This window comes from Xenopus laevis, chromosome 1L (genome assembly GCF_017654675.1).
Source record: "Xenopus laevis strain J_2021 chromosome 1L, Xenopus_laevis_v10.1, whole genome shotgun sequence".
In the NCBI taxonomy this organism is placed as follows: domain Eukaryota; kingdom Metazoa; phylum Chordata; class Amphibia; order Anura; family Pipidae; genus Xenopus; species Xenopus laevis.
The window spans coordinates 21,811,846-21,834,999 of NC_054371.1; the positions used below are offsets into that span (position 1 = coordinate 21,811,846).

General features: G+C 40.0%; 1 protein-coding gene across 2 annotated transcripts in view; it reads right to left on the minus strand.

Moving 5' to 3' along the window:
* Window positions 1–1,629: 1,629 nt before the first annotated feature.
* Window positions 1,630–23,154, minus strand: part of letm1.L (leucine zipper-EF-hand containing transmembrane protein 1 L homeolog) — a 41,521-nt gene continuing 19,996 nt past the window's right edge. Inside the window, exons 4-14 of one of the 2 annotated variants that reach the window (XM_018227953.2) lie at window positions 22,939–23,082; window positions 21,996–22,133; window positions 18,298–18,501; window positions 16,532–16,651; window positions 15,652–15,783; window positions 10,680–10,850; window positions 8,283–8,435; window positions 6,399–6,533; window positions 5,209–5,402; window positions 3,795–3,951; window positions 1,630–1,935 (exon numbers count right to left, since the gene is read on the minus strand). In XM_018227953.2, the coding sequence (XP_018083442.1) occupies window positions 1,783–1,935; window positions 3,795–3,951; window positions 5,209–5,402; window positions 6,399–6,533; window positions 8,283–8,435; window positions 10,680–10,850; window positions 15,652–15,783; window positions 16,532–16,651; window positions 18,298–18,501; window positions 21,996–22,133; window positions 22,939–23,082 (1,701 nt within the window). In that variant the 3' untranslated portion in view covers window positions 1,630–1,782. The remainder of the gene's footprint in view (window positions 1,936–3,794; window positions 3,952–5,208; window positions 5,403–6,398; window positions 6,534–8,282; window positions 8,436–10,679; window positions 10,851–15,651; window positions 15,784–16,531; window positions 16,652–18,297; window positions 18,502–21,995; window positions 22,134–22,938; window positions 23,083–23,154) is intronic. The other variant, XM_018227962.2, reaches the window with a different exon arrangement.

Consider the following 23,154-nt stretch of genomic DNA (forward strand, 5'->3'; position numbering starts at 1 on the left):
ATTTTTTTTTTTTTTTTACAGGTATGGGGCCTGTTATCCAGATTGGGACCTGGGGTTTCCAGATAACAGATCTTTCTGTTATTTGGATCTTTATACCTTATGTCTACTAGAAATCATGTAAACATTAAATAAACAGGCTGGTTTTGCTTCCAATAAGGATTAATTATATCTTATTTGCGGTCAAGTAAAAGCTACTGTTTTATTATTAGAGAGAAAAAGGAAATAATTTTAAAAAATTTGGATTTTTTTGAATAAAATGGAGTCTATGGGAGACGGCCTTTCTGTAATTCAGAGCTTTCTGGATAACTGATTCGTGTGTGTGTGTGTGTGTATAAAATAGTACAAGATTCCCAAGGAGTGCTGCTGCTTTAAATGCATTGAAAAAAAAGAAAACACTGACAAATACATTCCTAGTGCATAATTCATAAAGCACCCGCAGGACTGGCTCATAAATAGATATTTTTCTATGCTCTTCATGGAGCCAATCCACCCTGAAAAGCAATAAACCATTATAATACATTCTCTGCCAGTAAGGCAACAGCAAGAATTTAAATTAAGGTTCAAGTGAAACAAACAAAAAATGCCATTATCGATCAAAGCGGCGGCGGAACAAGCAGTAAAAATACTTCTGTGGCAAGTCTAAAGGCCGTTGGGCCGGGAGTACATACACAGCAACAATTGCCCGCTGACCTAAGTGGTTGGAAACAGAAAGGACCTTAAAAAGGAAATGGTACCTTGTTTGTAAGAAGCTTTCCTACCTATTTTAAAGGAATTGTTTGCATAAAAATAAAAACTGGGTAAATAGATAGGCTGTGCAAAATAAAAAATATTTCTAATATAGTTAGTTAGCCAAAAATGTAATGTATAAAGGCTGGAGTGACTGGATGTCTAACATAATAGCCAGAACACGACTTCCTGCTTTTCAGCTCTCTTGGTTTCCACTAATCAGAGACTTGAGGGGGAGGCCACATGGGACATATCTGTTGCTTTTGAAACGGAGCTGAATGCTGAGGATCAATTGCAAACTCACTGCTATGTCTCATGTGGCCCCCCTTATAGGCAGTGACTTACTCAGAGTTAGAGAGCTGAAAAGCAGGAAGTAGTGTTCTGTTCTGTTACACATCGTCACGCCAGCCTTTATACATTACATTTTTGGCTAACAAATTAGAAACATTTTTTTATTTTGCACAGGCTGTCTATTTCCCCAGTTTTTATTTTTACACTTCCTTTAAAGGGCACTTTTTCCATATAATAAATGTAAAATTGTTCTTCTAAGCACTTTTGCCATTTATATTCATTTAAACTTCATGATATTAACAAAATTTATAAACTACGTAAAATGCAAAAGTGCGCAGAAGAGCTTTCGTCCGTTACTATGAAAATGGGGTGAAAAGTGAAAACAAGGCTTACTTCTTCTAAACGGGGCACATTTTGTCTTTCAAAATGGAGGAATGAGCTAGACAAGCACTGGCTAGACACCAGCATTCGGTCTGAACTGCAACCACCAGCATTTACATGCCTGGATCTGATTTAGGATATTACAATCGTTACGTTGCCTATTACAAAATAAAAATGCCAACGAAAGTCCCCAGTGCGGGTCCGATACCTATGGAATGACTGTAATTAACCTTTTGGGTCATGGAAGCTTTTATTTCACTCCAAAAATGAATATAGAGAAGTTGCTTGGCAATTATATCGCCCCAAGGACTTAAGCGAGTCGGGACACGGTAGCAGCTCTATGGATAGTTTACACGATGAGGGGAGGATGGTTTCCTTCACCGACTAATTCTGGGCTTCTGCCGCCTGCTCCTTCTCCACCTTTTCCTTTGCCTTCTCCTTCTCAGCCAGTTTCTCTTCCTTCTGCAGCAGTTCCATGATATCAGCGACCTGGCTTGTAGAGATGTCTATATCTTCCTTGTCAATCAGCTCCACCACCTGCAGGATGGGAATGGTAAAAGCAAATAGACTCAATCTCCAAAAAATCATGTCAGTGGGAAGCAAACCGTTGCCCTGGGCATAAGCCGTGGCTTTCTTGGAATGCTGGGAGTTGCAGTTTAGGAAGAGATGTCATCCTCATTTCTAGAAAACTTTTAAGTTTTTAAAGGAGAAGGAAAGGCTAAAATTAAGTAAGCTTTATCAGAAAGGTCTATAAAAATACACCAGTAAACCCTCAAAGTAATGCTGCTCTGAGTCATCTGTCAAAAGAAACACAGCATTTCTTTCCTTCTATTGTGTACTCATGGGCTTCTGTATCAGACTTCCTGTTTTCAGCTTAAACCTCCAGGGCTAGGGCTTGAGCATGCTCTCCCTGCCTCTCACCCTCTCTCTTCTTGCTGTAATCTGAGCCCAGAGCTATGAGTGAGCAGGGAGAGATTCAGGCAGGAAGTGATGTCACACCAAGCTAAAATGGCAGCTGCTATACTAAACAAACAGAAAGAACTTCTAGAGCTGTTTACTTAGGTATGGTAAAGCATTCTACAGAATAAATATAGTGTTATAGCTGCACTATTGTGGTTAATCTATTGGCAATAAACTGCTTTGGTAGCTTTCCTTCTCCTTTAAGAGGTTGTTCGTTAACTTTCAGTATGATGTAGAGAGTGATATTCTGAGACAATTTGCAATTGGTTTTCATTTTTTATTATTTGTGGTTTTTGAGTTATTTAGCTTTTTACTCAGTAGCTTTCCAGTTTGCAGTTTAAAAAATCTGGTTGCTAGGGTCCAAATTAACCAGTAACCATGCATTGCTTTGGAGAGAGACTGGAATATGATTAGGAGACAGACTGGATAGAAAGAGGAGTAATAAAAAGTAGTAATAACAATACATGTGTAGCTTTATAGAGCATTTGTTTCAAATTTGAAATTTGGAAAGAGAAGAAGGAAAATACTATGAATAGAAACAATGAAGACCAATTGAAATGTTGCTTAGAATTAGCCAATCTATAACATACTGAAAGCCAACATAAAGGTAAACCACCCCTTTAACTTTTAAAATGTTATAGAGTGGCTAATTCTAAGCAACTTTGGTATTTTTAGTCTTCATTTAAATGTTTAAATTATTTGCCTTCTTCTTCTGACGATTTTCAACTTTCAAGTGGTGGTGGGGGGGAATATACCCATTTAAAAAAAAAACAAATGCTCTGTAAGGCTACAAATGTATCGTTATTAGGGATGCACCAGATCCACTATTTTGTATTTGGCAGGACCCCCGAATCCATCGCAAAAGATTCGGCCGAATACCTAATCGTGTAGGAAGGGGAAAACATTTTTTACTTCCTTGTTTTGTGACAAAAAGTCACACGATTTCCCACCCGTCCATAATTTGCATATGCAAATTAGGATTCTGATTCGGTTCGGCGGGGCAGAAGGTTTCGGCCAAATCCGAATACTGCTGAAAAAGGCCGAATCCTGGCTGAATCCCAAACCGCATCCTTGATTCGGTGCATCCCTAATCGTTATTGCTACTTTTTATTACTCAACTTTCTATCCAGTCCCTCTCCTATTCATAGTTCAGTCTCTTATTCAAATCAATGCATGGTTGCTAGGGAAGTATGGACCCTAGCAACCAGATTACTGAAACTGCAAACTGGAGAGCTGCTGAATAAAAAAAATCTCAAAAATGAAATGAAAATCAATTGCAAATTGTCTCAGAATATTGCCCTCTACATCATACTAAAAGTTAATTTAAAGGTAAACACTCACTTTAAGAAGGTTGTCATAGAAACAATATATACTATTGCTTTATATTAACGGAGTAGTGATTGACCTGCCTCCCCCCCAAGCTTTCTGAAACCAACCTTAGCCACATCATCTAAGTCGATTTTGCCATCTTTATTCTCATCCAGTGCGTCGGCGATTCTCTGCAGCTTCTGCTCGGGGATTTTCTGGATCTGCCTCATGATGCTGATCAGCTCGTTGATGCTGACAAGGTTTTCCCTAAAGGCGAAATACAATCTGTGTACAGCAGACAGTTACAATTAAAATGAGGTGGCAGTGCAAGCGGGAAAAATACGAGGGGAAGAGGGTCGAGGAGGCTGCAATTACGCCAACGATTCATTCCTAACAGACCTGGAAGTGATTGCATTAACAGCGAGAATCAAGAACTTAAACTCTACGGTGTATTAATGATGCCCAAAATAGCGAGGGCCAAAGCACAGCAATGACAGTGTCACTATTACAGATACATTAAAGGGATACTGTCATGGGAAAAATCAGTTAATAGTTTGTAGAAAATGAGCAGGCACTTCTAGGAACCAATCTTCCAAGCAGACTTTTTCAGTTAAAACGTATGTATTTATTGAGGAGCACTAGGACACAGCCTAACGCGTTTCGTATCAACAGGACACTTAATCATAGGCTCATGTCCTTTAATAGGGCTGCTCCAGCAGACTTCTGCACTGAAATCTGTTTCTCAAAAGAGCAAACAGATTTTTTTATATTTAATTTCAAATCTGACATGGGGCTAGACATATTGTCAATTTCCCAGCTGCCTCCAGTTATGTGACTTGTGCTCTAATAAATTACTGTACTGCAAGTTGTCATATCACCCCCCCCCCCAGCAGCCTAACAACAGAACAATGGGAAGGTAACCAGACAGCAGCTCCCTAACACAAGATAACAGCTGCCTGGTAGATCTAAGAACAGCACTCAATAGTAAAATCCAGGTCCCACTGTGACTCCTTCAGTTACATGGAGTAGGAAAAACAACAGCCTGCCAGAAAGCAGTTCCATCCTAAAGTGCTGGCTCTTTCTGAAAGCACATGACCAGGCAAAATGTCCTGAGATGCACCTACACACCAATATTATAACTAAAAAATACACTTGCTCGTTCAGGAATGAAATTTTATATTGTAGAGTGAATTATTTGCATTGTAAATAGTGTAATTTAGGAGTAAAAACGACATTATAATAAATCATGACAGAATCCCTTTAATAAAGTCAAATACTTATAGATTATAAATCACACAGAGCACCATTTGAAAGACATTGGCCTTCTGGAACAGCTGAAACATGCCCATCTCATCTCTCCCCATGGGGGGAGGGTCATTTGTCAACCCATAGCAACCAATCAGTGCCTGGCTTCTTTCAGGCAACTGCAATGAATGTAACAATTCGATTGTTTGACATAGGTAACTGCTCACGGGCAAATATGCCCAGTGTTGATAAATGACCCCCGGGATGTCCAAACCATGTGAATAACCCAATTCTTACCCCACAGGAGGGACAGGTCCCTTTTCGATGTGCTCGTCCAACACTTTATCTTCATTCTCCAGTTCACAAATGATTTTGTCCATCTGACCAATCATCCGGTTTACTCTCTTCGTTAGTATCTTGCTCGCCTTTGTCTCTTGCAATACTTTCTCTTGACCTGTTTTAGAGAGCTCTTTCTTGATTTCCTCCAGGTCCTGCATCAACAATAAAAGGAGGAACAAGTTGCAAAGAGACATTGTTTCAGGCATCACAGTTACTCCTACCCTGGCACTTTGCAACCTTCTTCATTTATTTCTACAGTGGATCTACTATCACTAAAAATTCAAAACACTACACATATTCTATACAATTGTGTCTAAAAATGAAACAGATTATTAAAGGGGTTGTTCACCTTTAAATTAGCTTTTCGTATGATGTAGAGAGTGATATTCTGAAGCAATTTGTAATTGGTTTTCATTTTTTATTATTTGTGGTTTTTGAGTTATTTAGCTTTTTATTCAGCAGCTCTCCAGTTTGCAACATCAGCAATCTGGTTGTTCGGGTCCAAATGACCCTATAAAGACCAACTGAAAAGTTGCTTAGAATTAGCCATTTTATAACAAACTAAAAGATGAAGAGCCCCTTTAAGGCTAATGTGAAAATGTTTTCTTTTTATTGTTGAGAGGGGAAAAGCAGTTTACATGGTTTATACAGTTCCTCCAAAATAAGTAAAGTAAAACCAAAACATTTCAATATTGCATATGCAATGATATACAATGGAAGTGTCCATTTTTTAGGGATGCACCGAATCCAGGATTCAGTTCGGGATTCGCCCTTTTTCAGCAGGATTCGGACGAATCCTTGTGCCTGACTGATCTGAATCCTTATTTGCATATGTAAATTAGGGGTGGGTAGGGAAATCACATGACTTTACGTCACAAAAGAAGAATTTTTTTAACTTTTTCCTTTCCTGCCCATAATTTGCATATGCAAATTAGGATGGGACGAATCTTTCACTAAGGATTCTGCCGAATCCCAAATAGTGGATTTGGTGCATCCCTCCCATTTCTACTAGTGCAGAACAACAGTGATTTATATTTAAATGCATATAAAGCAGTTGTGTTTTTGTTGTTACTTGTCATTCAATGCGTATGATTTGTTATTGTCCTGTTGATAAGTATAAAGGTGAACTGTGACAATGTTAGGGTTACCTCGCTGTATTCCTGCACGTCGTCCTTTAGTTCAGAAAGTTCTCCTTTCTCCTTTGTAAGCAATTTCTTCTGCTCTTTCAGTTTTGTGCAAGCGTCACTTAATATGTCGATTTCTTCCTTGGTTATCTCTTCACCCTAAAAAGAGGGAAAAACCCAAAAGGGATAATAAGCTTTTTGCAGCACATTTTTGTTGTTCTCCAACCGTACCCTAATCTGCCGCTCCCGTTCCCATGTCAATATCATGTTGGGCAATGCAAATGTCTAACTAATTGTAGCATTTTATTAGTCCAAAACACATAATTTTACTTTTATACTACCCTGTAAATTAAAGAAACAGTAACATCAAAAAATGTAAGTGTTTTAAAGTAATAAAAATATAATGCAGTGTTGCCCTACACTGGTAAAACTGATGTGTTTGCTTCAGAAACACTACTATAGTTTATATAAATAAGCTGCTATGTAGCAATGGGGTCAGCCATTCAAATCACAGGTTACATAGCAAAAAACATATGCACTTTGCAGGATATAACAGATATTATCAGTTATCTGTTAAGTAGCCTGAGCCTTTTCTCTTTTTTAGCTTGAATGGCTGCCCCCATGGCTACACAGCAGCTTATTTATATTAAAGGGCACCTGTTGCGTAAAAATGTTATCCGCAACTAAAGGTGTGGTCTAATATAGCCAGCATTCTGAGCATAATGAGCAATTCGTGGCACATTTTCATTATATTGACCAGACATAGCTACAACAACTGGAGCTCACTCTGGGTGCGGGTAGTGTAGCTCTGGCAGGGGGCATTTTTAAAAACAAAAAACGACTGTTATCCCCAACCAGAATGCGGACTCTATTAGGGGTCTTTCTTCCGTTCACCCGCAGGGGAGCACATGAGTAAATGCACTCAATTATTGTCAATGGGGCGGTACTCACACAGATGCATGTATGTGCCAAATGCTGGGAAACTGACAATAGGTCTAGCCCCATGTCAGATTTTATAATTGAATGTAACAAAATCTGGATTTCAGTGGATTTCGGTGCAGAATTCTGCTGGAGCAGCACTAGTAACTGATGAGTTTTGAAAAAAATATGTTTTCCCATGACAGTATCCCTTTAGTCAATGGGTGATGTCCATGGATCAATTTCGAGTTATTTGCAGCCTTCCTGCCTTTCGAGTTTTTTGAGAGAAAATACTCAAATCAAGTTTTTTTAAATTAAGAACAGTGATCCACAAACAGTAGTTCCAGAGCAACATGTTGCACCCCAACCCCTTGTATGTTGCTCCCAGTGACCTCAAAGCAGGTGCTTATTTTTAAAAGCAAGTTTTGTTGCATAAAAACCAGATGTACTACCAGAGTCTCCTGTAGGCTGCCAGTCCTCATAAGCCCTTATTTGGCACCACCCAGTACCTTATTTCATGCTTGTGTTGCTGCCCAACTCTTTTTACATCTGAATGTTGCTCACGAATGAAAAGGGTCGGGACCCCTGCTCTAGAAGTTACCTCTGCATTTAAAGGGATACAGTCATGGGAAAAACATTTTTTTCAAAACACATCAGTTAATAGTGCTGCTCCAGCAGAATTCTGCACTGAAATCCATTTCTCAAAAGAGCAAACAGATTTTTTTATATTCAATTTTGAATTCTGACATGGGGCTCGACATATTGTCAATTTCCCAAATGTCTGAAGCTGAGCATAAACATAGTTATTGCCCTAATGCAATAGAATCAGTGCCAGGAACAGCACCACCGATTGTTACAGCAGGGTACCTAACAGTAATGTAAATCAAATATAACAGCCAATATTTGTTACTATAATTAAAAGACGCTTCCCACAGAGAGAGTGTGTGAGTGTGTGTAGTTGTATTAGTTGTCATTATATCAATTTCCTACCTTGATGCCCTCCAAGACTGGAGCTTTATCTATCAAAATCTCAGCTTGCTCCGAGGCGCTCATTTGGGCTACAGATGGTACAGAGGCCATATCAGCGGAGCCGATTTTCATATCCCCCGATAACGCCTCCTCAGTAGCCGACTGTACATCCACCTGAGTAGTGAAGGAGACGCAAACAATGGTGGTAAAAATAAGCCAATATCGTTTACTAGTGAAGTATAATTAAAGGGGTGGTTCACCTTTGAGTTAACTTTTAGTATGTTATAGAATTGCTCATTCTAAACATATTTCCAATTGCATTAATTTTTTTTTTTAGTTTTTTGTTTGCCTTCTTTTTCAGACTCTTTCTAGCTTTCAAATGACTAAAAAACAAATGCTTTGTAAGGCTACACATTTATTGTTATTGCTACGTTTTATTTGGGATGCACCGAATCCACTATTTTGGATTCGGTCGAACCCCAAATCCTTTGCGAAGATTCAGCCGAATACCTAACCGAATCCTAATTTACATACGTAAATAAGGGGTGGGAAGGGGAAAACATTTTTAACTTCCTTGTTTTGTGACAGAGTCTCAAGATTTCCCTCCCCCACCCTATTTGCATATGCAAATTAGGATTCGGTTCAGCCTGGTAGAAGGATTCGGCCGATTCCGATCCTGCGGAAAAAGGCCGAATCCTAGCCGTATCCTGGATTCGGTGCATCCCTACTTTTTATTACTCACTAGCAACCAAATTGCTGAAACTGCAAACTGGAGAGCTGCTGAATATAAAAATTAAATAACTCAAAAATCACAAATAATAAAAAATCAAAACCAATTGCTAATTGTCTCAGAATATCGCTCTCTACATTATACTAAAAGATAATTTAAAGGTGAACAACCCCTTTAAATCAAATAATTTTAGCTACAACTTGTCTTACTGACACCCAGAGCTTTTATTTGTATAAGTTTTTATAGGATGTACAATCCTAAATGTCTGGCTGTCAAGTCGGCATACGTGATGTATACAGTGAAACCTCAATTTTAAGTCCCCCGATTTTAAGTTTTCCCACATTTTATATTTTTTATTTGTGGTCCCACCAATTTATAATGCATTTCAATGGGTGCATTTCCCTGATCTTAAGTAATATTTTCCCTGATTTAACATCAAAATTTTGTTCTGATGTTCCCAAAAACTGCTTTTTTTCCTCTATGAATGTTATTATTTGTGAAATAAAGAGGCTTAAAATAATAACCAGATGTATATTATGCCATGGTTTTGTCTGTAAATGGTCAATTGCAATGAGTCTGCCCCTTATACAGTCCTGCACCAATCACTTATTGCTTTAGGTTGTGTATGTGACTGACAGAGAGTCTTGCACCCCCCATAGTGTAACATTAACCCTGCAATGTTTAACCCTTGTTATTAACGCACTAAGGGGCAGATGTATGAAGGGTCGAATATCGAGGGTTAATTAACCCTCGATATTCGACTAGGAACTAAAATCGTTCGACTTCGAATATCGAAGTCGAACGATTTAGCGCAAATCCTGCGATCGAACGATCGAAGGATTATTCCTTCGATCGAACGATTAAATCCTTCGATCGAACGATTAAATCCTTTGAATCGAACGATTCGAAGGATTTTAATCCAACGATCGAAGGAATATCCTTCGATCAAAAAATCTCAGGCAAGCCTATGGGGACCTTCCCCATAGGCTAACTGACTTCGGTATCTTTTAGCTGCCGAAGTAGGGGGTCGAAGTTTTTCTTAAAGAGACAGTACTTCGACTATCGAATGGTCGAATAGTCGAACGATTTTTAGTTCGAATCGTTCGATTCGTAGTCGAAGGTCGAAGTAGCCCATTCGATGGTCGAAGTAGCCCAAAAAACACTTCGAAATTCGAAGTTTTTTTAATTGGAATCCTTCATTTGAGCTTCATGAATCGGGCCCTAAATATTGTATCTCACACGGGCAGATTCGGCGAGATTAGTGGCCAGGCGACAAATCTCCACAATCTGCCTTCCGCCGGCTAAAATGCAAATCGCCTGGGGGCAGGCACAAGGAATGATTCTATTTCCCAAAGTTACTCGAAGTTTCCTCGTGAGACAATTACTGGCGACTTCGGAAAACAAAGCACTCCGTGTTCCTGCCCCCAGGTGATTTTCATTTTAGCCGGCGGAAGGCAGATCGGGGAGATTAGTCGCCGGGAAGAAGAGGAGATTTGTCGCCTGGCCACTCATCTCCCCGAATCTGCCCGTGTGGCCAGAGCCTAACACATTTCCCTGATTTTACATTTTCCCTGATCTTACATAATTTTTTCCTGGTCCCCTGAAAAAAGTTAATCACATAACACACAGTACTGGAATTCTGCCCGTGTACCTACGGATTTATTATAATTAAGAAGTTCAGCCGTTACCTTTGCTGCTGCCTGCTGGATTTCTTTGGCAGCCTCTGCTAATCTCTCCATCTCTTTCTCCTTGTTTTCTCTCCGTATGGCTTCTTCCTCCTGGAGAGTTGCTTCAAGTTTGGTTTTGTTATCCACTTTATCACACTCCACAGCTGCCACTTTAACCTGTGCTTCTTTGGCCTGAAAAACACCAGTTTTATCTTATATTATAACCGGCATCTTCCAAACGGAGGCCTTGAAAAATAGCTCTTTGCATTTGAAATACTAAAGCATTGGTAGGGGACACGTTATCCGGAAACCCGTTATCCAGAAAGCTCTGAATTAACAAAGGACGTCTCCCATAGACTCCACTTTATCCAAATAATCCAAATTTTTAAAACAGATTTCCCTTTTCTCTGTAATAATAAAACAGTAACTTGTACTTGATCCCAACTAAGATATAATTAATCCTTATTGGAAGCAAAACCCGCCTATTGGGATTACATGTTTTCTAGTAGACTTAAAGAGATACTGACATCAGAAAATAACCATTTTTTAAGATCTATCATAACATTGTCTTTGAATGATATTTATAATTTTGCCATAAAAGTATTTGCCTGATGCCTTTACATTACTTTTCTTACCCCCATGTTCCTCTATGAGGGGGCTGCCATATTTGTGCAGCAGGAGTCCGTTAGCATCAGAAACTCTAACTGACAGGTTAAGAAGGGACAGTCAGGTTGGCAAAACTGTCAGGTTTAGGAACTTCAAGTGACAATTACTTACAAAAGCAGAACTATCAGCAACAAACTATCAACATGACCTATAGGTCATGTCAATGTAGATTTATATTTTGAAAATAAATGTGTTAGTGTCAGTATCACTTTAAGGTATTAAAATCCAAATCACAGAAAGATCCATTATCCAGAAAACCCCAGGTCCCAAGCATTCTGGATAACAGGTCCCATACCTGTACAATATAGAAAAATATATAAGTACAAATAACCTATGAGAAATGCTAAAATAATTATCTCATCAGAGAAGTGCCAATTGCAGTCCCAAGCCGACTGCTCACATCTAATTGGACACGCACCCAGAACCTTCCAGTTGAATAGCTGCACATAATACAGGGAACACTGCTGTTCGCCGCATTGCTGAGCCAGAAATGAAACTATAACTCACAGAGGTGGAAGACAAAGGAACAGCCAAGGGTTCCAAATACTTAGTTATTTGTAAAACTGAAATGAAGTTTGTACCAGGAAAACACCTCCTCATATCGATGGTGCCTTTCTGTTTCTGCACAAGCACAGGATTTCCTTTTATACTGAGCCAAGTCAATGAAGCCAGCTCTCTAGTATCCATAGACTTTATTATTAAATATTGTGTTTAGCTCAAGCAGCTGTCTGGTGTGAATAGATGGAGATTATGAAGGTGAAGCGCTAAATCACATCTAACAGTCTTTATTAAATTAAATACAGGTATGGGATCTATGATCCAGAATGCTTGGGCCCCAGGGTTTCCCGGATAAAGGATACTTCCATAGTTTGGATCGCCAACCTTAAAGCATACTGTTGCGGGAAAACATGTTTTTTCAAAAGACACCAGTTAATATATACCCGTATATACTCGAGTATAAGCCGACCCGAGTATAAGCCGAGGTACCTAATTTTACCTACGAAAACTGGGAAAACTTATTGACTCTAGTATAAGCCTAGACACAACTACAGCCCTGTCTCCCAGCAGCGCACATTCTGCCAAAGCGACCCCCCCCGCGATCAACCGGACTTCTTTGCAAAGTTGATGGTGACAGAGAATTGCCAAACGAATTACTGTGTGCATTGTACCACTGTCCCACTACCATGTGCAGAGGGTGCTGTGTGATATTGCCATCACTGTTAATCCTTCATATAACCAACAGAGGGCGCTGTGTGATATTGCAGTCACTGTTATTCTTTCATATAACCAACAGAGGGCGCTGTGTGATATTGCAGTCACTGTTAATCTTTCATATAACCAACAGAGGGCGCTGTGATATTGCAGTCACTGTTATTCTTTCATACAACCAACAGATGGCGCTGTGTGATATTGCAGTCACTGTTAATCTTTCATATAACCAACAGAGGGCACTGTGATATTGCAGTCACTGTTATTCTTTCATACAACCAACAGATGGCGCTGTGTGATATTGCAGTCACTGTTATTCTTTCATACAACCAACAGATGGCGCACTGTTATTCTTTCATATAACCAACAGAGGGCATTGTGGGATATTGCAGTCTCTCCCCAAGTGCACTGTTGGTATAGGAATGATTAAAAGTGACTGCAATCTCGGCTGCTCGGTCGGGTACCGCTGACCCGAGTATAAGCCGAGGTAGACTTTTTCAGCACATTTTGGATGCTGAAAAACTCGGCTTATACACGGGTATATACGGTATATACACACATCCCACAAAGAAGGTCCGCACTCTCAGGACTTAAATTGAAATCAAAATGTTTTATTAACTAAACGACTAACGTTTCGGCCTCTCTGAGGCCTTTCTCAAAGTGACAATAGGCAATCCGAAAATGCATTATATACCTATGATGGTGGGAAAAAGAACTTAATTGGCTAACGTCATCATCATCACTATGCATCAAATAGTTAAATTACATGTAAAAAATTGTATTATTACTTAGCAAAAATAAATACAGCAATATCCACATTTATGTTAAAACACCCCTATTGGGCGAACAACAAGTTTAAAATAAGGTTAAAATGTATTTTGTAACAATTATTAGTCTTAATTGTAACTCTCTGTAATTCACAGCACAAACTGTTACTTGTGTTACAAATACCTACAATTGAGTCAAGATCCTAAGACAGACCTTTGATCTTGACTCAATTGTAGGTATTTGTATTTTGTTTCAAAAAATGTTATATTTCATTTTGGCGTGGGGCTAGACATATTGTCAGTTTCCCAGGAGCCCTCAAGTCACGTGACGTGCTCTGATAAACTTCAGTCACTCTTTACTGCAAGTTGGAGGGATATCACCCCCTTTCCACCCCAGCAGACTATCAACCAGATAGCAGCTACTCTAGTCCTGCACGGGTCCATTTTTTGGAACCCGTACTCTAAACCTGCAATCCGCAACCCGGACCCGCATTCTTACCCACTTGGACCCTCTACCTGACCCGACCCGCAAATATCTTATCCGCAACCCGGACCCGCGACCATCAAGAATCAGGAAGTGCAGTCATTGTAAACTGGAAGTGACATCATCGGAAGTAGGTGTGATCAGAAAAAAGGCAGTAAAACAGGAAGTGCTGTCATTGTAAACCGGAAGTGGCATCATCGAAAGTAGGCGTGATCAGAAAAAAGGAGTAAAAAATGAGAAGATCAGCGGCCCAACCCGCAGAACCGTGTCTTTACCCGCACCCGGAAATTCTACCCGCAGATCTTTGCGGGTAACCCGCAGGTAGCCGACCCGCTGCAGGACTCTAAGCTACCCAACACCTCTGCTGAAGGATTTGTTTGCATTGCAAAAATTGCTCCCTAGCCCCACCTAGCAGATAGCAACCACAGCAGGAAACCGCCTGCTTTTTTCCTGCTTGGGTGCTACCACTTGGCATTTTTATCTTTGCAAACATGACCTGAAGTCATGGTATAATACAATGGGAAGGGAAGAAACAATAGCCGTCTCAAAGCAGTTCCATTTTGAAGTGCTGGCTCCTTTTCAAAGCTCAGAATCAGGCACAATGCACTGAGATGGCGCCCCCACGCCAATATTACAGCTAAAAAAAAATACACTTCTTGGTTTAAGAATAAAATTTTAATTAGTAAAGTGAATTATTTACAATGTAAACAGTGTCATTTAGAAATAAAACGTGAACCATAAAAATCAAGACATCTGCTAAAAATCATTTAAATATGAAATAAAGCCAATAGTATTGTTTTGCCACCAATGTGGATTTGTGCTGCTTAGTTATCACAGTTATCATCATGCTTAGTTATTATTACAGAGAAAAGGGAACTCATTTTTAAAAATGTGAGTTATTTGCTTAAAATGGAGTCTATGGGAGATGGCCTTCCTGTCATTCGGAAGCTTTATGGATAATGGGTTGCCACATAAGCAATCCCAAACCTGTACTAAAAAATACATGACTAGCATTTAAATGGACTATATCATAAAAACATTATGTTTATAATCAACAGTGATCTGTGACCTATTATTTATTATCAGGGATGCTGCAGCCCAATGGCTGTTGAATAACTTTCTAATACAGTCTTGAATTCTGGGAGAGGTAGTTCAGCAGGAGAAGGCTAGATATATCTCATATAAAGTATTGCAGACATCGTCTGAACTTGCTATACACGCTATTGGCTATATTGGAAACCCACTTGGCCTGAAACCATCTGTACCTTATTATATGCCGATCACACTGTCACAATCCTTTCCCTGGAACCCTTTTGCCTTCCTATATACGGTAGATCGACAGATACAGGCAGATTTATCAAGGGTCAAATAGCTAATTTGAATTCTAGTTTTCGAGTGTCAAAATTCACACATTCTAAATTTATTCCCCCTATTTGAATGTAAATTACAATGTGAGATGTATCACACCTCGACTGTGGAAACAGTCCTAATTCCAATATTAGTCACCTAAAACCTGCCGAATTTATTTACAAGTCAATGGCAGAGGTCCGTTGGAGATGTTAATAGCCTTCCTGACATTGGAGGGGGTTTTTTTTCAGAGAAAAATTCGATTCAATCGAATATTAGACATCCAAATGTTTCCAGTTAAAAAAAAATTCACATGAATTCGAAATTCGACCTTTGATAAATGGGCCACTTACAGTACCGTTCCTGACACCATCTTGCCTTAGTGTCAGACAATCCCTCAACTGTAGCCCCTTGCCCTGACACCATCTTGAATTCCTATACCCAAATCTGTTGTCCAATAATGTAAGGATAAATCACAAAAGAAGAGTTATATGACAATAAAGAGAGCCGAGGTACATACCACACTTTCAGGCAAAGTCTGTAGGGTTGTTTTGAGCTGATCAGCTGGCGACAGTGTGTCGGGGAGATACAAAGCTCGGGATAAAAGGAGCAACGACGTAGGAATTTCCTGATCCAGGTGCAGCTCCAGCCACTAGAAGTGAACAGAGAACACGTCACTGGTTTTAGCAATAGCTTTTTATTAATTTCACTTTAACAACATATAGCCACCAGAGGTGGTTCCAATGAATGTTAATAAAAACAAATAAGCAAATAAACTAGTTCATATTTTAACTTGTTCGGGACCTGGGGTTTTCCGGATAACTTATATTTCTGTAATTTAGATCTTCATAATTTAAGTCTACAAGAAAACCATGTAAACATTAAATAAACCCAATAGGCTGGTTTTGCTTCCAATAAGGATTAATTATATCTTAGTTGGGATCAAGTACAATCTACTGTTTTATTATTATAGAGATAAGGAAATCATGTTTGAATATTGAGATTATTTGGATTAAATGGAGTCTATGGGAGACTGTCTTTCCGTAATTAGGAGCTTTCTGGATAACAGATCCTATACCTGTATAACTATGTGATGGTCCAGTGATAGAAGGTTTTACTTTAGAGATACTGGTGTTGGTATACTAACACAGATAAAACTTCATTAGCAGTATAGTAATCGACCACCAAATTTTATTTGCCAACCAGATTATTGCTTTCATTTTCTAGAGGTGCAACACGCACAGGCCAATTGCTGACCAGTTAACCCATGGGTCGAAATGAGCTATTTTTTTTCTGATCAAAGCCGATTGCCTACTATGGACAACTGTACTAGTGCGATTTAGCAACAATATAGTGCAAGTCTCTTTAAATGAGACAGTAAGCTCCCCGCTGGCACTGACCTGCTTAAGTTGCTCCTTGAGTCTCTCTTCTGTCACCCCGAGGGCCCTCATTCCTCTGGCACGACATGCTGCTTGCAGTTCTGTTACAGTCAGGGAATCCAGCCCTTCATCAGCTATTAGCTAAATCACACAAATATAAAAACAATGTCAAAGAGGTTCACTGGTAAAGGACAACAGTTCAGTGACCAATATCAAGCCATATGTAGTTATACAGGGTGAAAAATATATATAAGAATACTGAAACACCCACTTCTCCAATGTGTCAGTACAAGATGGAAAAATAATTCACCGGCACAACTTGGGTAATGCTGTTAGGGAAAACCCCTTGCTAGTTTATTGCATGCGTTTCGGGGCATGCTTGACAAAGGGGTTCCGCCCCAAAACGTTGCATCCTGCAATAAACTAGCAAGGGGTTTTCCCTAACAGCATTACCCAAGTTGTGCCGGTGAATTATTTTTCCTCTATACTGATTACGAGGTCACCGATTCCGCTCTCACCGGGCACCGGGGATTCACATTGATTGGACGGCCAGGTTGTGTGAGTGTAATCCTTTCTCTGAGTTCAAGATGGGACATGTAATAATGAAAACATCTTATAGCCCAATTGCAAAACCATACAGGTGCCCAATAACCATGATAAAGTACACAAATAAAAACATGGTTTTTGTTTGCTCTTAGAATAGCGTTTTCAGCCTTGTAAAGACATACATTGACACACAGCTTTTTTTCTCAAACAGTGAAGAAGAGTCCAAATCAGAGCAGACTCATCCCAGTCACACCATTACAGGTGTTTTTCAGCCCAGGGATGCTATAATAAGATTTTGGGCTTGCTAACACCAGTACTAGAATAAATTAAAAGGGGCAGATTTCGTCTCTTCTCTCTGCTGGCTGAAATATGGTGGTAGAAAAATTGCCCAAAGTGTTATCAGCCTTGGGTCTAATGTAGACTAGTGTTTCGTGTGTTAGTGATTTGGTCAGAATGAATTAGCATTTTGTTTTTTTTATAGCTTTTGGACACGCCTAAAAAAATCAGACTTTTTTTTTTTTGGGATACATGCACCAATGCATATGCTGTATGTTTTGGCAGAGGAAAGCTTTAAACGTCATAAAACTATAAAGAGGACTATGTAAAATGGCAGATCCCTGTAACGGATATTCTGCTTCCAATAGCATGTACATTAAAGAGAAACTGATATCAGAAAATACCATTTTTCATTATCTATCTACAACCATAACATTGTTTTTGAATGATATTTATAATTGTGCCATAAAAGTATTTGCCTGATGCTTTTACATTACCTTTCTTACTACCCTGTTCCTCTATAAGGGGGCTGCCATATTTGTGCAGCAGGAGTCCGTTAGCATTAGACAGGTTAATATGGGACAGTCAGGTGTTTAGGAACTTCAACTAACAATTACTTACAAAAGCAGAACTATCAGCGAAAAACGATCAACATGACCTATAGGTAACTTTTAATGTAGATTAAAACTCTTTCAAAAGAAAATTTTTAGTGTCAGCATCACTTTAAAAAAATACATTTCTTAGTTTTGAAATCAAGGTACAATGGGAAGTAGTTTATCATTTTTTTTCTTGGGATGAGTTGCTCTTTTCAAAAGGAAATATACAAAGATCGTATCCATTCCAGGTGATAACAGCAAACTCCATTTACTGAATTAAAAAGGGTTTAATTTATACAGAATGTATGTAGCAAATATTTGGCCTGCAAACACTGCCGGGGGAAAACAAAACAAAGCGTATCTATTTACTTTGTCATCTGCTTTAATGGATCTCAGTTTCATGGTGAGCTGAAAGCGCAGGAAGTTGTTGGTTCCAATTGACTGGAGTTCCAGCAGTTTGCAGAGAGCCACCAGTTGTGGTCTGGTCAGATTATCCAGTGTCAGCTCATCCTCAAACAGCTTGGAGAAGCGGACAATCTCCTCGTTGCTGGGCCTTTCTCCGGTGCTCCGAATCTGAAAGAAGCAGGAGAGAAGACACTTTGTTCAATTAGATCATCTTTGTCCAGAACCCCTTGTCCTGAGCACGACCCCTTTATGGGTATGATACTTTTTTCTCATTTTTGGGAAGACAAGTGTCTGTGGTCAAAATGCCCCATAAATCTTATCAAGTCCAATATAATTGTGAGGAATGGATATACATTATGTCTGAGTGAATCACGCCTTCATTCTATAACAAACAATCTAAAAATGGAGAAGGTTAATCTGATATGAGGCATTTATATGCCAGCTGTCAGTCAGCAGAGAAGCACCATAAACTGCTCCTGCCTCCCCATGACTTTAAAGCAGGGGTGTCCAACCTGCGGCCCTCGGCCCTGGATGGATATGAATGTGGCCCAGCTTGAAGCAGAGAGAAAAGGAAGAAAAAAAAAGAAATTAAGAAATAAATGTATGGAAATACAGAGAACATGAGAGTGAAATAACACTTTGTGCTCTCCAAGTCCAGACACATTAACCACCTCAGTCTGTCGCCTTGTTAGGAACAGGCTTACTATGTCAGGTTGTAACAATGTAGTGACCTATGGAGTAGGGAGGATGGGGAACTCTGCCCTTTGCCCAGTTAGTAATAATAATAATATAATGATAAGTCTGTTTAATATCCAGGTGTCCCATATTCCAGTGCATAGCTGCATCTGGTTATCCAACTGGTATTGTAGTTCTTTTCTGTGTATTTTCTTTAATTTTACAAATCAAAAGTGTTTGTGTGTTTCATGTGTGGGCCCCAGACAATTTTTATTTTTCCAATGTGGCCCAGAGAAGCCAAAAGGTTGGACATCCCTGCTTTAAAGGGACATATTATATATAAAAAAAAAAACAATGTTCCGGTGCATTAAACTCTTTTAGATATAGAAGGAATGAGCTTTAAAAAGTTGTGTTATGGTTACTTTATTGAAAATTTCTGCAAAAACCCCAGTCCTGTCCATCTGTTCTATTTCCTGCTCCTTCCTATCCCAGGGATACTCAGCTCACTGCACTGTAGGACAGGAACCAATCAGCAGTTAGGCTGACCTGATAGGGAACTGAAGTCTGTCTTTGCTTGTATGACTGCAGGGCTGTCCCCTCCTACTGTGCTTTTGGCAGGGACCGTTAGGAGACGCCCACCCCTCATTTGAAACAGGGACCAGAAAACGTCTATGGGGAGCTCCAAAAAAGGGGCTAATTTAAAACATCTTCTAGGCAAAAGGAGCCCCCCTATAAGATATATTGGATCATTCATCTGACACCCAACTCCTGAATGAAGACAACAGATGCTGAGAGAGGGAGATTAAAGATAAACTTGATTGTTCCAAAAACATTTCAGAATATTTATTTGATTGTATTTAGAAAAAATGTCTTATTTCAGTATGCTGAAGCTTATATTAAATTTTCATTTTCGGTATCGTTACCCTTTAAAGGCGAACCACCCCTTTAAGGGAAGGTAGCATTGGCACTTCTCCTGTGGCTGTAACACAGGGTAATCTAGAACAGTATTAATATGATGAGCAATGCAAGGCTGCAAGAACATACGGCAGTTCATCTTCCTCCCTTCATCAGTATGTATTTATAGCAGCAAATTAATTACAACAGCAGTATGGCTGTCTGAGCAGCATGTAGGTGAGTATTGAATTCCAGACTAAAATAAACATTTAATTCCAAGTACTGACATGGCAGGAGAGCTTACTAAAAGGGGTAAAAACCCAACAACTGTCAGTCAAGACCCAACACGTGCGTTTGCAAAAATCTTTTAAATTGCCAACCAAACAGATCTAGTCACATATATGGAAGGCTAAATAGTAGTGATTTACTCCATTGGCTCAACTGGATTTCAAACACCTATACTGGGAGGCTGGCTGCGGCCACTTCCAAATTGACTTATGAATGAAGCTTGAAGGGGTTGTTCACCTTTGAGTTAACTTTAGTATGATGTAGCGAGTGATATTGTGAGACGATTTGCAATTGGTTTTCATTTTTTATTATTTGTGTTTTTTGAGTTATTTAGTTCGGCCGAATCCAGCTGAAAAAGGCCGATTCCTGAACTGAATCTGCATCCCTACTATTTTCATTATACTGATGTATACTTGTGTACTGCTATTATTTCCAATAGGAAAAAGGCTAAAAATAAATAAATATCAGCCACAGTCCCAGTTGACAGGTGAATAATGACAAACTAAGTGAAAGGGGTAATCAACATGGCCGCACCCATATATATTCTCCAGCCTTCGAACGACCTTTAGGGCAGAGACAGATGAGATGATTTGGGGAGATTTAGGGCAGAGACAGACAAGATGATTCAGGGAAATTTAGGGCAGAGACAGACGAGAAGATTCTGGGAGATTTAGTGCAGAGACAGACGAGAAGATTTGGGGAAATTTAGGGCAGAGACAGACGAGAAGATTCTGGGAGATTTAGTGCAGAGACAGACGAGAAGATTCAGTGTCATTTAGGGCAGAGGCAGACAAGACGATTCGGGGAGATTTAGGTCAGAGACAGACGAGATGATTCGGGGAGATTTAGGGCAGAGGCAGACTAGAAGATTCGGGGAGATTAGTCACCAGGCGACAAATTGCCTCTTCTTCGGGTGACTTAATCGCCCCGAACTGCCTCCCTGCTGGCTAGAATCAAAATCCTCTAATCCACGTGAGGCAACTTCAGGCGACTTCGGAAAAAACAAAGCGATCCAAATCTGGTCTGTGATTTACATTCTAGCCAGCGGGGAGGCAGTTCAGGGAGATTAGTCGCCTGAAGAAGAGGTGATTTGTCGCCGGGCGACTAGTCTTCCCGAATATTCTTGTCGGTCTCTGCTTTAGTTGCCCAGGGACAAATCGCCTCTTCTTCGGGCGACTAATCTCCCTGAACTGGCTCCACGCCGGCTAGAATGTAAATCGTCGACGAGATGGCACTCGGAACACTTCCTTTCCTGAAGTCGCCTCATGATGAAACCTCGGGCGACTTCAGAAAACAAAGGGCTTTGAGTGCCATCCCGCCGGCGATTTAGATTCTAGTCGGCGGGGAGGCAGTTCTGGGAGATTAGTCACTCGAAGAAGAGGCGATTTGTCGCCGGGCAACTAATCTCCGCAAATCTTCTCGTCTGTCTCTGCCCTTTGTATTGTGAACAGGAGACCTCACACAAGGTGCATAGACTTTTTATGGACCATCAACATCAGGCTGTGGACTAGAGGTATTTCTAAGGAAAGAGAAGGCAACTACCAATGTTAAGTGTTATAACAGGGTATTCAGTTTTTGAATAGCTGAAAAAGCCCTCAATTTCCTCCGAACTTTATTGGACCGTGGGTTTAACTCCCTGCATGTCCTAAGCCACCCCCAGCCCACGCTCATCTGCTATAGCCCCTCCAACAACATTTAGGGCCCCCAAGAAAGTAAATCTTTTTATATACATATAATTTCTGTTACATGAAAGGGTAGTTTAATAAGTGTCCGTGCAATACACTCTCCGCTCTGAACCAATTTACCTTTTGGAAAAAAGATGAAAACTCAGCGGCCACGTCCCCCTTGGCGGCTTTATTCCTCAGTGCAATTTCCTCTATGGTGTCCTGCAAGAATTTGGCCAGTTCCAGCTTAACTCTGAGCTCCTTTTTCAATCTCTCCTCCTAGATGCACAGAAAAGTACCGTTCATTGTTAAAATCAGTATAAAATCGAATAGGATAGTTTACTGATAAAGATCAGGGTTTGAAACAGAATTTAGGGTTTAAGCACACGGGCAGATTTGGTGAGATTCGCCTCTTTGCCCCCTGCTATAATGAGAAAACGCCAGTGCCAATGCATTCGCGGCACTTCGATTTCTGAAGTTTCCTCACAAGGAAACTTCGGGCGACTTCGGAAAACGAAGCGCCACGAGTGCATTGGCGCTGGCGTTTTGTCATTATAGCAGGGGGAAGGCAGTTTGGGGAGATTGTCGCCCCACAGAAGAAACGACTAAATCTCCCCAAATCTGCCCGTGTGCTTAAACCCCAAGGGTAAAGTATATGTAAAGCATAGAATAGATTATGGCTAAAAATTGCTACATTGTAATTACCAAATTTACTGTATCAGACTAGACGTTTTTATTATTTATTCATTAGCAGTTATATATTAATCCCATCAGTCCCTGCCCCATTGGAGCTTACGGTCTAACATCCCTATTACACCCACCCACACACACCCACCCAAAACACACACACACACAAACACACACAGACACCCACCCAGACACCCACACACTTGAACCAATTTTTCTCAGGAGCCAATTAAAGTGCCTCTATGATTTTGGATTGGGGTGATTTGTGACAATCTGGTTTTCTCCACACTCCAAAATCATACAGGCAGGTTAATTGGCTCCTGAGAAAATTGGTTCAGAGCAATTTATTACACATGGGACTTCAACTCTCTTGCAATAGACAAACTGGTCAGGTTACCTTTTTCGAGAATGTTTCAAAGGTTGAAGGCAGCATATTCGGGAACAACTTCAATGCAACTGGCAGCAGGAACTCCATGAAGGGAACGATAATGAAGACGAGGAACGGTACAAGCCGAAAAAGGTCAGCGCATATCCTCAGAAACTATAGGAAAGAAAAAGTACCATCAATCAAAGTTGTTATCAGCTGGGGAGGTGGGGGGGGTTGAACTACGAA